The following is an 18,275-nucleotide window of genomic DNA, read 5'->3' on the forward strand; positions in this document are numbered from 1 at the left end:
TTTCAAGCACAGCTTTTAGGCTATTTTGTTACAGCCAGTTCTTATTGGTTGAGGGAGGCTAAGCCAGTGCAAAGAGAAAACCACAGACCTTCCATAGGAAAACTGACAAACCTAGTGAATTAAGATTGGAGTTGATCCAACCTGCACAAGGAGGATTCATCTCACAATCTCAGTGTAGACAGGTTAGTGATTACAGTAGTAACTACTTTGATCAATGGGTCACAGAGACCTTGAAAATTTGACCCATTGACGTTTACTTACAAATGAATTCATCATCATCAGGTACTTCTAGATACATGTAGTTAGTTCTGGGTAGCTGTCTCTGTGGATATCGGTGTACTTCTTTGTTTTCTTCATCTTTTTTCCTGGACTTTTTTTCCTAAAAAGAGAAAACTTTTTTTAGTGGTTTAGAGAATCTATTACTACTAAATGAGCAGATTTATTTTTTCTGTCTTTTGAATAGAACCAACTTATGGCTCTACATGCTAAATGAATGCAAATTGTATGGATGGAGTGTTGTCTCATTGGCACTCATACCACATCTTCCTATATCTACATGTACTTCGTTATCCATCCTTTTGACACAGTCCTCAATAATCTAGGACTTACGGAAAAACAAACTGAGTTTATGAAAAAAACAGCTTAACAACTCCAACAGCTATTGACCAATTGTTACAAAGCAAACTTGGCCCATCACATTTATAAGCCATTTTTAGTGGTTTTGATGAGTAAAAATGTAGGTTAACCATGGATTTAAAGGTTCAAGAAATACAATTTTCAGGCCTGTATGTGGTCTTTGGCAAAACCACAAAATCTAATATCCACAAAAATTTGAAGTTTTCTCAATCTATGTGGATAACTGATTGTATGATAGCTGCCTGCTTTTAAAAGGCATCTCAAAACAATTAAAACCAGGGTTCGACACTAACGCTAGCCCGCTAGCCCGAGACTAGTAACTTTTGTGTCGGGCTAGTAAATGTCCGTGGCGCGGTAGCCCGAGGGGCTAGTAAATATATTTGTCATTGAACATCGATCTGTTGTACTTTCGACAAAGTACAGTCCAAACGCCGGTCAAATCTGACAACTTCGTCGAATATTGTCTACACTGGTTCCACGACCTCTTTATTTACATACAGATATTGGAGGGTAAAATTTCTACCGTAAACCAGTCGTTATATATAGTCAACTTGGCCTAAGATTACTCGGCCCATAAAGTAAGAATGAACCACGTTTCAAGATAACCCGTTTTGAAATAAACATTAATTATACTGCATTTACATTTTGGTTTTATTATATTTTATTTTTAATCACATCAAAGATCCTGATAAATCGTGAGCATAGTTTAGCCTTATCTAATACATAGTTGTCGCGTAAATAGTTTAAATTGGAAATGTCCTTTCGTTCTTAAAATAGAGCATTGAAAGGTTCCCTGTTGAAATTTTCCTTTACTCCAAAGGTACACGTGGTGATGAAAACTTTTCGATCTTCTCTGTCTTTATCGAATTAGCGTTTGTCATGTCGTCATAATTCTTTTCGTATTGCTCGGGATTTATCATTACAGTTCCAATGGACTGAAACGAAAGTAAATTTCCGGTAATAATATTAAATGTGATTAGCTTCTTTTTGAGAGCTGAGGGGTGATGATGATAACAAGACTAAGCCATTGGTATCAGAAAGCGTCCATTGCACGTACCGGGATGTATGCATGTCATAATGCATTAACGAGAACAGGGTTAAAACTCGTCATGAGACAAATCAGTTGGAACATGAAGACTCAGCATCAGAAACCAAAAGTAAAATAGGGGACAAGTCAACTTATTTATGTAAATAAAATTAAACAAAAACATTGGTTTTTTAATTCGATTATTTTAGTTGATGAGTTTTTTGTAAGCCAAAAAAGTGTTCCATGAAATTGTGTCTTCTTGAACTATATTTCACAATTCATCTGTGAAATTTCGTTCACGGGACAGAATATCACATTTTTAAATTGAAATTTAGATCAGGACAACAGAGATGTAAACAAAAATGGAAAGTGGTGAATATAAACAGCTATATGACTTTTTGTGTGATGGTCAATACCCTCCAGAGTTTGATATTATAATAATGAAAGAAGATCATTTAGAAGGAAGGCCATTAATTAATTTGATGTTGCAGGATTATTTGTAAATTGAATGTGGTGTCAGTCATTAAACCACCCTATAAACGTAGTCCAGGTTTTGTGGTAAATATCTTTAATCTAGGAACTTTTTTTTTAAAAGTAGGTTTGGAATATACAAATGTTAATGTTTGACTGAAAATGTTAACACAATAAATATATAAGATTCATTAACAGTAAAAATGCAAGTTTTGACAAATTCCTGGCGTTAGATTTATTTGGTGTTAATTTTTTTTTAATATTTTGTTTTTTATGAAGATACATGTATAAACAAGTATGAAATAGTTATTTTTCAGACTGAAAACATCTTCTTAAAAGGCCTCAGAATGCCTCAGAATGCAGGATTTTGCATCTAAATTTCAAAAAATTTATGGGGGGGCATGCCCCCAGACCCCCCTAGCAAGTTCGCTGGCCGTAGGCCAGCTCACTCGTGGGCCAACTCGTGGGCCGTTGGCCCACTCACCGGGCTACCGGACACAGAACAGGGCTAGTTGAATATAATTTTTACTAGCCCTGCGGGCTAGTGCCTACAAAAGTTAGTGTCAACCCCTGAAAACTTATTACCTAAGCTTAACTTTGACCAATGAATCATAACAATGAGGTAAAAGTTGTGTGAACCTGCTAGACACAATGTTCAAAATCTTTTAAATTGTTTTTTGGATGAAGAGTTGTCTCATTTGCACTCACACCACATCTTCCTATATCTATATACCCATGAAAACTAATGTTTGACAGATGAACCATAAAAAATGAGGTCAAGGAAGAACAAAAACAGCCAGACATACAACATGTACTCCAGGCCAGTGTGGCATTATATACTTATATGGAGTATTTCACCATAAACAAATCTATATATTTTTCCCAATATCTGCTGAACAATGAAAATGGGGTCGAGGACAATGGACATGTTCTGTGGTTTTATTCTGTGATTTAAATTGCAGGTGGGAAAAGAATGTCAAATTGTGGAAAATTGAGTTAATTTATATTCATACACAGTAAATTCATTTATTTTCGTGGGTACCAATTTTTGTGGTTTCAGGATAATTTGTCCTTTTGTGGATATTTAATTTCGATGTTTTGGCAAAGACTGTATGTAATCCTATAGAAAATTTGAATTTCATCGATCATTAAAATTTGTGGTTTGCCGGTATTCAACAAATATCTATAATGAATCCACAGTATCTAGGTATAAAATATTTATCAAGTCTATTAACCCTTTCAACACTACACAAAACATTAGGTAACCTGCATTTTCAGGTAATTAACAGGTAAAAGGTGTAATCTATTACATTTGTATTGAATTTTGAATAAAAACTACTTTTAGTCTTCATTTATTTTGTTGTTTTATCTGCCATATAATAAAGAAGACACCAGTTGCCTAGATTCCCTAGCATATTGCACCATACACAATGTTTTATGTAATCGTGGCACAAATAAATGGCTCAGGCCTAAAAAAATTCAGTCAACCCCCATTTTCCCCCTTTTTCTAGGTCTCGTAATGATCGATCAAATCATATTTCACATACAAATTAAATGTAATAAACACATTGCCAGACTACATGAATGGATTTTATTTTTACAGGACATTCCATCTAGTAAGCATCCTAGCTTTACCAGACCAAATGAAATTTTACAAGACCAATTTTTTTTACATGTAATTGTATATTATCCTACAAAAAACAACAAACATATTACTTTGTTGTGCCCTACTCCTCCCCAAAATGCACAAAAACAAAATGATGTAACAAGAGAGTAAATTGTTATGAAACTTGTGCACAATTGCTTAAAAGCATTTCAGTGAAGAGTAATGTCCCATTTTATTGGATTTTGACAATTTTTGTGAACTAAACATAATTTTGAGTTTCTGTATAAGTATTATTTCCTGTTTCTTCTTTCTTTTTCATATTCAAATATGGTTTTAATCAAAAACAATTTGGTTTTCAATTCCAGTGTTTATATTTCATAGCTGAATTTTGTGATCTGCTTGGATTTTTATTCATTATTGTATTTAATCGGCAAACCTGGAATTATCCTTATCCATTCCCAGCATCTGATCTGGTTTTATTTACATTTCCGGTTGTGCCAATGATGGCAGCAATTAATGTTGGTGACAGTCAGATATGTTTTTACCCGGATTTACACATTACTGGTTGACGATTTTCGGCATAAAGCTAGCGGTTGAACAAAATAATTATAAACATCGCTGTGATTAATATTAAATAAAGATGAAAATGCATTTGAAATCGTTTGGCAATTTGGTAGAATGTTAGAAAAATCCATGAAAAAAAACACCCGACATTCAAACTGAAATTCAACAAAATTTTACCAGACCGATCTATTATTTACCAGACTTATCGGGCAGTCTGACGTATTTCGTGTAGTCTGCATTGAGATAACAAGAAACCTTTTATCTAATCCTCGTTGTTAGTTTTGCCATCGAAACGCTGAAATATTTCCGTATTTACAGCTTCGTTTCCAATTCCCACCATTTGCATTTGTCAAAATATGTTTTCCTACTACTGCATGATTTTACAATAAATATTGCAGAGATTTCAAGCGCAAATGAGACCTTGTATATCCTCGATTCAAACGAGGAAAAATTAGAGAGAACCTAAATGAAAGCGGAATGATTTAAGAGTCCTTATGAAAAATCCTGTCATAATTGCATATGCTGCGAATAGCAATGAGGAATGGCCTATTTCATCGCGGCATATGCTGTGTATAGCGATGAAAGGGTTAAAAATAACAAAGCACATATTAAACATGTGGTAAGATAAAAAAAATACATGATAACCTCTTTTTTGTATTATAAATTAATGCCAAACCTATTTTTGGAAATATGATATGTGCAAGGACAGCAATCCATAATTGAAAACAGAAGGTCCAATTGCCCTTAGGGTACAAGAATCATTTCCATGATACCTACTGCACATGTCTGCTCTATCTTTTCAGACTTTGCTTTCCTAGTTTTCTTCAACAACTTTAATACTGGTGGATTTGCTGAAAAAAAAGAAAAAAAAATCACTATAAAATATAAAGCCAGATCTTTTCACATAACATTATATAAGAAAATACTTGACAATATTTCACGACTTTGTTTCATGAAATCTGATCCCTCAGACCCCGTCTATGAAATAATATTCATCAGAAATTTCCTTAAGATATTTTATCTACATACTGACAATAAGGACAAATATAATTTGCAGTTTTGTCTCATTAAAAGGTTATTCAAATTTATATGTAGTGTATATTGAGACAATATAGTTTGTAGATGAAATTTTATCTCTTGAAAGGGAGGTTGTAAACATTTAATATTTAGGAAATGGTAACGTGATTTAGTTGATTTATTTGATTAATAATAACAAACAGACTTATTTTTGATTGTTAAAAGACATGATATTCAGTCTAAGTTGGTTGGAAAACAGGACCAACATATGTATCTTTATTTAGTCTAATAAACAAACTTGATTTCATTGCTTTTTCTGAACTTGGTCCAATTAACAAACCCGATTTCTTTGCTTTTTCTGAACTTGGTCTCCATTCTTCATCTTCATCTGAATAATCTGTATGTTTGACTCTCCGTTTCTTCTTTGACCTCTGCATAAATGTAGGTTTCTGGGCTACAATATAATTCATGTAATATAAGACAGATTATTGCTTTTTTCCAATATTTAAGGTCTTTCCTCTCCGCGAGGAAAGACCTTATTGTTTTTCTTATGTTTTTTTTTCTTTTTTTTCTTCCAGCATTTTTTTGGCACGCCTTCCTACCTCTTCTGTTGGAGTTATCAATACCAAAATTGAACCATCGATAGACATCAACATGAACTTTTACCAGATGAACTTTTGTAGGATTTCACCATCCCCTTTAAAAGTTATCTCCCTTTTAGTGATTTTTTTCCACATGGTCCCCCCAAAACCTGTTAAAAGATATCATGACTTTATTTGGACAATAGAGAGATCTCATCATGATGTATTACCATATGAGGCTGCATAGGATTTCATCATCCCCTTTGAGAGTTATATCCCCTTAAAGCAATTTCTTTTACTTGCCTTTTTCTCAAAAAGTATCAGAGATAGAATTTAATTGAAAATTACAGCATGTACAAGAACAGATGGCAATGTTTATAAACATAAACAATTAATTTGTTACTAACACTAATAAGGAGTTATTTCCCTTTAAAAATTAAAAATAATTTTTCAAAAATTCTATTTCGAGAACCGGAAGTCATAGAGACTTGGAACCTTCACCAATAATCTTAAATTCATATGACCTTTAATATGCACCCAAGGTCAAAGGTCACCGAGTGCAAAAAAAAAATTACGCCGCAATTTCAAGCTTACATATTAGGAAAACGATAAGACTTTGCTGTATACATACAGCGTATAAAATGTTCTTCTCGACGAGCTCTACATTTTATACAATAAGCCCAAAAATGTCCGACCGTCTGTTCAAAAGTTACAACGGGATGATTCTTAAAAGTATAGTATTGTGTGTATATCTTTTTAAAGGTAACAGATATCAACCTACTATAAACTGCAAAGATGATCAGTAATTCAAGACCTTCAATTTGAGGTCAATGTCAGGTCATGATGAAATTTCACCTTGACCTTCACAGTATACAATGATCTTGACCTTATGATATTTGCAAGGTCAAGTGGTTCTGAGTTGAATGGTGATAGTCTCATGTCTCTACGACTTCCGGTTCTGAAGTTTTGTATTGCATCATATATTTGATGATTAATTGTGACCTTGATGAACTTTGAAATTGTCCAAATTCTTTTTCTATAATGTTGTCCTTCAACTGTAGATCATTTATCATTTAACAGATTTGAGATATCTATTGTCGTTTTAGAGATAATGCAGTTTGAAGTTTTGCGAGCGGAGGCATGTATTTCTGAATCATCAAGAGCTTACCACTTAAAATGTTTTAGAAATTGAAGAGGTTGACATAGTTATATGTTTGACCAAATACCAAAAACATTCCATGGAAAAAAACACCAAAAAATCAATTTGAAATTTTCATGTTTAGCATTGACTTTGTAAGTTTCATAACTTCTATTTATATAGTTGATATTGCATCACTATTTGCACTTTGTCAAATGGGGTCATCTGATATATCAAATTGAAGGTCTCAATAAACTCTACTTAAAAATGAAAATTTTAAACCCCTTTTTCATTCCAGGGGGACGGGTGGGGTCATTTAGTGCAAACATTCAAATTTTTTAGATGGTTAGGTTGTCGCATATCAAATGAAAGAACATAAAGCGTACATTTCAAATTGACGTCTCCCAAAAATGGGTTGGATGGGGTCATTGAGTGCAAAAAATAAATGTTCTTTTAAGGTAGGGTTGTTGTATATCAAATGAAAGGTCATGATGTTTACATTTGAAATATCCAATTCCCGACTCCAAAACTTAGTTGGATAGGGTTATTAAGTGCAAAAATCAAACTTTCTAGAACATGGTGTTGTCACATATCAAATGAAAGCTCATCTACTCTGTTCCATATATCATAATTCAGATCTCAAAAATGTAGGCGGATGAGGTCATTAAGTGTAAAAAGCGAAAAGTTCCAGAAGGTATGCTTGTCGTATATCAAACGAAAGGTCGTACAAAGTACAATACGAAAACATCACTTTTACAGGAAAGACCTTTCAATTGTTTTACAAACAATTGAGATACTAGTTTCCTTTGAAATTTTAAACTAATAATTTCCTTTCTCAACACAGTATAATACTGTAAGTTCAGAAACTATTGAGTGCATTTTTTAATGAAATTATGTCATTTTAGACAAAAAAAACATTTTTATTTATACGAAAATTGGAAATTGAGAAAAATTCTGTTCAAACCTTTTGCTGACGAGTCCCTGTTTACGGGGATTCACGCTTCAGACGGCTGACGACGAGTCCTGTTTTACCAGGATTGGAAAACTTCTTTTATATTTCCTGCTCTAAACAGTGCAAACATTTATGTACAAAACATGTTTGCCGTTATAGGCTAAAAAATCTGTTTTGGGTCAAAGAGCAGAATTTTGAGAATTTCGCCAGATAATGCTGAAAATTTTAAAATTTGAATATTTAATGAAGAAAAAATTATCAAAACATGAACAAAACTGTGAACATGGTGTTAGTAAATGAACATGATGAAATAAAGACACAAATAACTACAGACAAGTTTTTATTGACATTTATTATGAAGATCTCCCACTTGAGTAATAGTAGCCGGGGAAGCCATCTTCTCAGAGTAGCTTCTGTCTTGGCAGCAATCAGTGAAAGGGTTAATTTATATGAATTGTTTTAAAATGAGCTTTGATTATTGACATAACAGTAGTGTCACAAAGTACTCAGATTAACCACAACTTTGATGGTTAAAACCAATGTATAGTTATTTACACTTGTAGACAAACCTATATTCTTTTTGGATAAGCTTGGTTTCCATTCATCTTCGGAAGCAAAGTCAGTTTGTTTGGTTGATGGGTTTTTAATTTGTTTCTTCATAAACTCTGGCTTCTGTGCAGGCAGACCTATCAAACAAATAAATAAAATATCTAAAATGAAAAGAATTCTCTTGTAAATCTTATTAATAACAAAAAAATTATGCGACAAAGATAATCTATGCCAATTAAAACTGAAACTGATAAGGGCTGTTCCAGAAAATACTATGTCCCCCCCAGGGACGGCACTTTTTTTTTACCCCCACCACCCATAGAAATCAATTAAATTTTTAAACCACCACCAATAGAATTTAGATTATGTCAAGACCAACAACCTATGGAATCATAAAAAAAATCATTGAAACCCACCACCCATAGATTTTTTTTTCTGTCAGTTTAGAAAAATATCGGAATGATGCTATTTTCCATAGATTATTAAAGGTTTTTCACAATGTTTTGGCTATCAGCATGAGAAAATGTGCAGTCCTAGTGGTCGGGTTGTCAGTTTCAGCACTTGGATGTGTTACGTGTCCCTTGTCTACACGAATTCATATTCATATTTCAACTTAAAATTCCAGAAATGTATCCAACCAAAATGAACCGAACCGCAACCCTTGTATAGAAAATCAAACCAAACTGTTAGGTAGGCGTATTGTTACAGCCCTAGCTAGCGACAAGTTACCAAAACAAATTCAACATGCATGCAGTAATTGACAATTGGCAAATCACCTTTGAGATCAGTTTTACAAATCACAATTCAGGTTAGGGCTAAACCATTTGTCACACCAGTCCTGTAGGCCTTGGCAGCGTATGTTTTGCTAGCCTTTCATCCATTTGTTCTTTGAATCCGTTTCAACAAAGTCAAAGATTTAAAGAACCTAACAGATTAAACCACAAAGTATTGTTAGCTTTGTACCCCCAAAATTATCATGCAATTCAAGTTCTACATTTTCTTTAATTGGAGGATTTAACATTTCATATTTTGGAAACAGGGATTGCAGGTTTCTTTTTGGAATTCATTTTTTTTTTTACCTCTCCCCCTCCCTTAGTTAAACGTCCAGATCAAAACATCGAACTATGCACTTTTCCTGGATCAAACATGAGGTTAGTCTTTGAAAAATATTTGTCTAGTATAAGACTAACCTCTACAAATACTAGACCACTTATCTTTTCTGGTTTTACTTTTTTGTGGCATAGCCATCGTTAGTTGATCGATCGTTCCAAGTTAAAAAAAAAATAGGGGAAAACGCAATGTTTGTTCTGTTTTTTTTACTTGTTTGCTTAGGTACTTTGTGTATCGTGTTTGTGTAAATTACCTGCTAGGAATATGAAGAACTCCATCATCTGACGTTCCTGGAAGGTTGTCCATGTTGCTGTTTATACATACATGTCAACCTCTGACAATGGGAAATCATGTCATGACATGACATGATATGTCAAAAAGCGTGTGAAAACGTGTGACGTAGATGCGGACTTGTTAATATGAATGTGGCAATGTTCATAATTTCATACAAATTTGTGAATACAAAAAAAAACAATATATATTCTACTTTGAACTTTTATTGTATTAAACAGTGGTCTGTTATGTTGCTTTTAAAGCACCACCACTAGACACATATTCAAAACAACAGCCAGTTTCAATTTTAGTTACATTTATTTGATAACAGCACACAATACAAATGTAACATAGTCAAGTTAGGATCAGAATTCAGTGTTAATTTCTTTATAATTGAAAAGGCTCTCTCACAGTAGGAATTGATATTTGACTGAATTAGCTTCATCAAGATTTGAAAGAATGTCATAATGTTTTTTTTTTTTTTGGCAATGTAAAATGTCATCTATAGATTATCTCTGCCATTGCTCCCATTGCTATTGCCTGGTTAAAACTGGGTAGTTCATCAGAAGAAAGCTGGTACTATCAGAGCTGATGCAACAGTTCTGTGGTATTTTTATCCCCATGGCCTGTAGAAATCTGTTGCCGTGTTGGCTAGATTTAAAACTGAAATTGAAAAAGAAAAATGTTTTATAAATTTGATTTCTATTAGATAAACATGTTAAATGTTTATTCAAATAACTACATTGTATTTCTCCTCTCACATGTATTGTTTTTTTATCATTGCAACATAGAACGCACAAATTATGCGTTACTTGTCACTCGATCATTTAAACTCGAACTCCAAAATATAATTTATAAATCTTGAATCTTGCCGTACACGTCGTTTTGGCTTAACAATTGGCACTTTAAAGTTTAGGCGACGGTACAGGTCCTGAAAAGTGACCTCTTTCTGTGCACATTTCCCCTATAAAGTGAATTTGAAAGAAAGTCACAAAATCGTTAAAACTAATCACAAACTACTTACCTTTTACTGTTTGTCCATATAGAAAAATAAACAATACGGCAGCCAAACAATTGCTTCGAACTTTTCGGTATTTATCGCCGAATAAGGATAAAACCCGAGAATAGCGATATCACTAACGACCAAAAAATGAAAAGAACGAAAAAGCGTGTAATTGCGTGTAAAGTGGTGAAAAGCGTGTACACGCCATGTGACAAAATCCTCGCGTGTAAACCGTTGAAAAAGCGTGTATTACACGCGAATATCATATGTCACTTGACATACCATGTGGTAATATTTCAGATTTCAACGGAACGAAATAACCGTAAAAAAGTTTATATGTTTAAGTGTTTATTGTCATAAATAGACAAGATGTAACAATATATTACATTTAAAATAATAATGTATCAATCTGCGCGTATCTAATAAATAAACTGACTAGTAAAACCGGGAAAACCGTTTGATTCGCTTCGTTTAAAAGACAAATATATTCCGTAATATATATTTACCGCAAAGGGAAATAACTTCAACTGTCTTTACTTTTTTAGATAGGGTTGCATGGTACCAGTTAAGGAAACAGTAAATAATAGGAAAACTGTCGTTTTTCGTTACAACTATCTAGTAACGCTTCGTGTCAAATGTGCACCGGAAATATGCACACACAACGGAATAACCCACCACCCATATATTACCAATTTTCTCCTAAATACCCACTACCTATAAATATAAAATTATCCTCAAGGGTACCACCAACGTAAATATTTTCTTCCCTCACACGACCACCCATGGAAAAAAAGATCGTTTGCCGTCCCCGGGGGGGACATAGTATTTTCTGGAACAGCCCTAAACAGAAAAGATTCATTTTGGAATTATGGACAATCTAGAACATCTCTTTCAAAGCTAAACAACTAAGAATAGGCTTAATTAATTCATACTTTTTATCTCAGATTATTATTCAAGACTGTATACGTTCTCTAGTCCAGGACTTATTAGAAGCAGAATTTTACAAGTCCTGTTGGATAAACTGCTAGCCTAGCAAATAAGATACTTTATTCATGGTTTAACAAGTGAATCCCCGCCCAAATACTTGAAGTAAGGTTGTTGAGTGATGAATCTGAAAACGCATTACACAGGTTTACATGGTATAGCTGTCATATATGAATGCTGAAACCAAATTTCAAAAATCCTTATAATGTAGTTCGAGAGACAAATAAAACTAAAAAAAAAAGTCATATGAAAAGTAATGCAAATCTTCATTTAACAGGAAGTCGTGGAGTGATGAATCTGAAAATGCATCACACGGTAATGCTGACTTGTGTAAACCCTGAAACCAAATTTCAGAAATCATTGTTATGTTGTTCCTGAGAAAGATGCAACAAAAAGTACAGATGGATTGAAGAGTGGATATCACAATGCTTGATGCAAATAAAAAAAACACATGAAAAACTAAAAAAAAATATTAATAATTCTTTATCATCTGTTAAAAAATATAAGCATAACAAAATAAAAAGTATAAAATATACATATTCTGTGTGTTAACTTTTTGTGCACTGTGTTTGCACAATATATACTGTGTTTGTTGTCTCCCTTCTCTTGTATAGTTTTAGTTTTATTGTCATGTATTGTAATTTCAATGAAAAAAATCACCACAATTATTTGTACACTTTAATTTAATCTGTAATCATGGTAATTGTACTGCTCCTCGGGGCATCTTGATTGACAAATACAAATTGTTGTTGTTGTGCATGAACTGATAGTGTCCTTAACCTTTGGGTTTTATTTATCATATACCAAAAAGTTGAAAAAAAATTGCAAGTTTTTCGACAGAATTTTACTAGTCCAGGTGTTGGAAGACTAGGATTAAGAACTGCTAGCCCAGTAACCCCCCCCCCCTTTTTTATAACTAAATGCTTATTGAGAACTTAGCATTGGCAGTATATATACAATGCCCCCAGTATTGAGAAATAATCTTTATCAAGCATACCCATTTTAACCATCATTTCGTAATTCTTTTTCATATTTCTGTATCTCAGCTTCTCATAATCAGATAAACTGGCCATCTGGGTCTTGGTAAAGTATTGCTCAATATCCCCTGATCTTGCATCCTCTTCAAATTTCTTAAAATCACTTTGCTCCATATTGGCAAGTTTTGGTATCTCCTAAAGAAGTATAAAATGTAACTCATACTTAGTATGGCTTCATTATCACTGATCTAGTATATATTTGTTTAGGGGCCAGCTGAAGGACACCTCTGGGTGCGGGAATTTCTTGCTACATTGAAGACCTGTTTGTGACCTTCTGCTGTTGTTTTTTCTATGGTTGGGTTGTTGTCTCTCTTTGACAAATTCTCCATTTCATTCTCAATTTTAATCCAATTATATTTCAGATTAGGTATTGTCAATATTACAGGGAAAAAGGGGGCCCAGTTGCCCATGGCTCCTAGATTTTGAGCTGGGCCCCTAAACTTTCAGTTAAATTTCAGTTGAACATATAGAAACTAATTATGAAATATCTGGTCTGGGCTCCTAGCTTGAAATTCCTAAGTTTAGTCCCTGTAATATTGTACTCAAACTTCCAGGCATTCAGGTATATAAAATTTCAAGAACCTTTTGTACATGTTGTAGTCACTCAGAAACCAATAAACATACTGGATTGAGCACAAATTTAAGTTTTTTTTATTTACATGGTCTAGTTGACTTGTTGTCAATGTTGGATTCATATAAAGGAATTTGCATACACGTGTGTTACTTTTTTTTTTAACTTCTGTAAATTAATAATTTTCCAAGATAAACATGATAAAGAGATATGAGATTTTAAATTTTTATACTACAATACTTTATAATTAATTTTTTTTTTCATTGCTGTGTAGCTTCTTCATTTATATCATGTATATATTCCTTTAAACTGCATCGACACTCGAGTCAATTTTCTAACCAGACAAGTCACCCAAAGTATGGCTTCTCAAACATATCTGTTATTTGGATGGAGAGTTGTCTCATTGGCACTCATACAACATCTTCCTATAGCTTTTGACATGTCTAAATGCACAAAGATATTGTGTTTAGTGTTGTATTTTTATTTGATCATGTTGATTGCAAATTCACAAATTACTCTGTTGTTATTAAATACTCACAAAAGTTTTCTTCATAATTCACAGTTCTATTTTCTTTCTGGATTAAATCTTTGATATGAATTAAAAACAAATGTTATGAATATATACATTGTAGTTTTAACAACAGAATAATAAATTGGAAAATTCAAATAGGCCAAAAAAAAAAACAGAATGTGTGTTAACTGTACCCATAGCTATTTTTATCCACTTAACCGAATAACTTTTGGCCATTCTTGATTAAGTATAAAAAATAAGATGTGGTATGATTGCCAATGAGACAACTATCCACAAAAGACCCCGATAAGACAATGTAAAACAATTCAAACGAGAAAACTAACAGCTTTATTTAAGTTAAAAAATTGAACGAAAAACAAATAATATTATGTAACACATAAACAAACGACAACCACTGAATTACAGGCTCCTGACTTGGGACAGGCACATACATAAATAATGTGGCGGGGTAAGCAATGTTAATTACAAAGTTGTTCCCATAGACTCAATTAAAAACAAACAAGAATGTGTCCAAAGTACACAGATGCCCCACTCGCACTAGCTATCATTTTCCATGTTCAATAGACCCGTGAAATTGAGTAAAAGATAATTTGGCATTGAAAATTGGAAAGATCATACCATTCATGCCATTAGTCAACAAGTGTACTAAGCTAGTTGATTGAACTTCAACTTCATCAAAAACTACTGTGACCAAAAACTTGAACCTGAAACTCGAACTTTCATTTTATATGTTCAGTGGACTGTGAAATTTGGGTCAAAAGTCAAATTTGGCTTGTACATTAGATCAAAGCGCGAAGGCGCTGTAAAGGCAGTTAATTACAGGTTGTGTGTATTTCTAGTCCAGTTATATCATTATGTTCCATAGAACAGAGGTGGTTTGTAGAATTTAAGATTTAGAGTTCTTTTGTACCTAGTTCACCTATATCTATAGTCTACTGTTTACAGTATATTTTCTGTGCCTCGCCATGAAATGCATTTTAAAGCCATGGCCTTGTCAGTTTGCTTTAAATTTATGAGTTTGACTGTCCCTTTGGTGTCTTTCGTCCCTCTTCTTTAGACATACAAGAACTTTTCCTTTTCAATATAAATAGACTATTTTTAATTATTAATTGTATACGCATATTCTATGACTCCCATAAAAAATAGTTCACAAAGATTGACTAGTCTCTGTACTGCATGTGTGTATAGGGTGCAATCAACAGTTTTTTTCTATGACGTCATATTTTGAGGGACCATGTATAAGTGACCCTTAGTGGTGGACTGATTAATAAAGATACCTGTATAAAACTAGATATCACTGGAATCAGAATGTTCTCTAGTTTATAATGGAATAAAAAAAAAGTGTACTTTTAATAGTATAAAAAAGTTTTATCCAGAGAAACTGGGAAAAACATTGCCTAATTTAAGCTTAAAAAACCTGAAATCAGGTCATGTGCACACCCCTGAAGACATGATACCTGCACATTTTTCATAATCAAAGTTGTATGAATTTCATAGATTTTTACCTGGTCTTTCAAAAAATTCATGCTTCAGGGTACGTTCGCCTGCTCCGAAAAGAGCTACAGTGGCTGCAAATAAGTTTTGAATTTTCACTGCCAAAAAAACAGACTGTTTACAGTGTTGTCTCCCCTCAAAACATGAATATTTAATCTAATTTTTTTAATTGTTTTAATCATTCAACATGTTTTAATTGAAGTTAATTAACATATCTTTACAACCAAATACAAAAAACATGATTCTTTTTCACCAATTATGTTGATAAAAAGGGACTTCCCTCCATGTCTATTTTTAGTTGGGGAATAACCCCTAGTTTTTTATACGAAACTGTTTATAGCACCCTTAAGCAAAACCTTGTATGCGATATATAAAAAATTCTCAGCTTTTCTGAATCTGTACACTATACCGATTAAAATGATGTCTTACTTTAAGGATTGTGACTACAAATAGTGAAACTACAGCTCTTTTTTTATGTCGCGCAGTAGTGGCATATTGGCCAGTGGCAAACAGTTTAACTGGCAAATCCCAAACATTTCCTGTATCACATTTTCATCAGTTTTACAAAGAAAATAAATCATAAAATAGGGTTTCTTTTGAATAAATAGAATAAAAACTATGAAATAGGCATGAATTAAGTTACTTTAAATAGATTTTGTCCCTAGTACTATATGAACTAAGTTATAGCTGAGTTGAGAAAATATTGAAATAGTGTTTTTCTTAGGAATGGCATGTGAACCTTTTTGACTATAAAAAGTACCAAATATATATTATAATGAATAAAACTTTATGTTACACTGATCAGGAGTAAAGGTCAAAGTAGAAAAAATCTACACTTTTCATATGCAACTTTTGGTTCCAGATATATGAGAGATTGAATAAAAATATCATGACGTCGCAAAAAATTAAAAAACTTCAATATTCGCACAGAGTCTGGTTTTCTTATATCTGGTTGCTATGTACAAATCTGTAATATTTGCATTAAATATACCAAACTGATGCTTTTAAATTAATGTATACATGCCGTACAATATTTTTCAGAATTATTTTACTCCATTTGCAAACAAATTTCTATGCTAAAACATCACTATATTTTATATTTGTCCCTTAAGGGTGCAATCAATAGTTTTTTTCTATGACGTCATATTTTGAGGGACCATGTATAAGTGACCCTTAGTGGTGGACTGATTAATAAAGATACCTGTATAAAACTAGATATCACTGGAATCAGAATGTTCTCTAGTTTATAATGGAATAAAAAAAAAGTGTACTTTTAATAGTATAAAAAAGTTTTATCCAGAGAAACTGGGAAAAACATTGCCTAATTTAAGCTTAAAAACCCTGAAATCAGGTCATGTGCACACCCCTGAAGACATGATACCTGCACATTTTTCATAATCAAAGTTGTATGAATTTCATAGATTTTTACCTGGTCTTTCAAAAAATTCATGCTTCAGGGTACGTTCGCCTGCTCCGAAAAGAGCTACAGTGGCTGCAAATAAGTTTTGAATTTTCACTGCCAAAAAAACAGACTGTTTACAGTGTTGTCTCCCCTCAAAACATGAATATTTAATCTAATTTTTTTAATTGTTTTAATCATTCAACATGTTTTAATTGAAGTTAATTAACATATCTTTACAACCAAATACAAAAAACATGATTCTTTTTCACCAATTATGTTGATAAAAAGGGACTTCCCTCCATGTCTATTTTTAGTTGGGGAATAACCCCTAGTTTTTTATACGAAACTGTTTATAGCACCCATAGCAAGAACATCAAGTAACATAATGGTAAATGTACATAGTAACATGTCAACTTTTTTGATGACCATACCTGCCAACTGTCAGTATTTGCAGAGTATTTCCCCCATCGAGCTCGAGGCTCCCAAATGGAAATTTTGTCGACTATTTAAAGAAGACAATTAATTCAACAATGGCTATAAGCTTGTTAATGCAAGAAGAAGCTAAAAACCACATTAGAATATATTTGAAGGGAATCCATGACAATCGCCCCATTAGCAAATAGCCCCACTTTTTCACTAACTCGCCCCACTTTAAAAAAAATCTGCCCCAACCTGGATTACCAAATTGCCCCACTTGTTAACTGTGTTAAATCCCGTTAATATTACTCCTGCCAACTCGCCCCACCTAATAGAAAACGATAATATCTAGATAAATATATTATTAACCAGGAAGAATTTAGTAATGCCAACTCGCCCCACTTATGTAAAAAGATGTTATCCCGTTGTATATAAGTTAAATTCTGTTAATATTACTCCTGCCAACTGGTCCCACCTAATGGAAATCGGTGAAATCTAGATAAATATATTATTAACCAGGATGAATTTAGTAATGCCAACTCGCCCCACGTATGGAAAAAGATGTTATCCCATTGAATATAAGTTCAATTCCTTATATTGCATTATGATACAATTAACAGGTTACTTTTCAATTGTAATGCAAATAACTAAGCTTCAAAACTTACATTTATTCTTCAACAATCAGGTTTTTTTTTAGAATTATAATTTCAGTATATATCAATAATAGTAATTAAATTAATTTTCCGTTTGTTTGTATTCTGTGTAGATTAGTTTTCATTAAAGTGGTGCGAGTTTTATTTTTAATTATATATATATATATTAATAAAAAATTACCGTTTTTTTATAAGTAGGGAGAGTTGGCAGGAGTAATATTAAACAGGGTTCCAGCTAAGGCGAATCCATGAGTCCTG

At 32.9% G+C, this 18,275-nt stretch overlaps 1 protein-coding gene across 1 annotated transcript in view; it reads right to left on the bottom strand.

Annotated features, from left to right (window-relative positions):
* The window catches only part of LOC143083458 (uncharacterized), a 30,953-nt gene extending 16,815 nt beyond the window's left edge, over positions 1 to 14,138 (bottom strand). Inside the window, exons 1-6 of the mRNA XM_076259712.1 lie at positions 14,058 to 14,138; positions 12,909 to 13,083; positions 8,562 to 8,678; positions 5,662 to 5,775; positions 5,082 to 5,155; positions 262 to 379 (exon numbers count right to left, since the gene is read on the bottom strand). Of these exons, the coding sequence (XP_076115827.1) occupies positions 262 to 379; positions 5,082 to 5,155; positions 5,662 to 5,775; positions 8,562 to 8,678; positions 12,909 to 13,083; positions 14,058 to 14,072 (613 nt within the window). The 5' untranslated portion in view covers positions 14,073 to 14,138. The remainder of the gene's footprint in view (positions 1 to 261; positions 380 to 5,081; positions 5,156 to 5,661; positions 5,776 to 8,561; positions 8,679 to 12,908; positions 13,084 to 14,057) is intronic.
* Positions 14,139 to 18,275: the final 4,137 nt, after the last annotated feature.

Source organism: Mytilus galloprovincialis, chromosome 7 (assembly GCF_965363235.1).
Source record: "Mytilus galloprovincialis chromosome 7, xbMytGall1.hap1.1, whole genome shotgun sequence".
Lineage (NCBI taxonomy): Eukaryota > Metazoa > Mollusca > Bivalvia > Mytilida > Mytilidae > Mytilus > Mytilus galloprovincialis.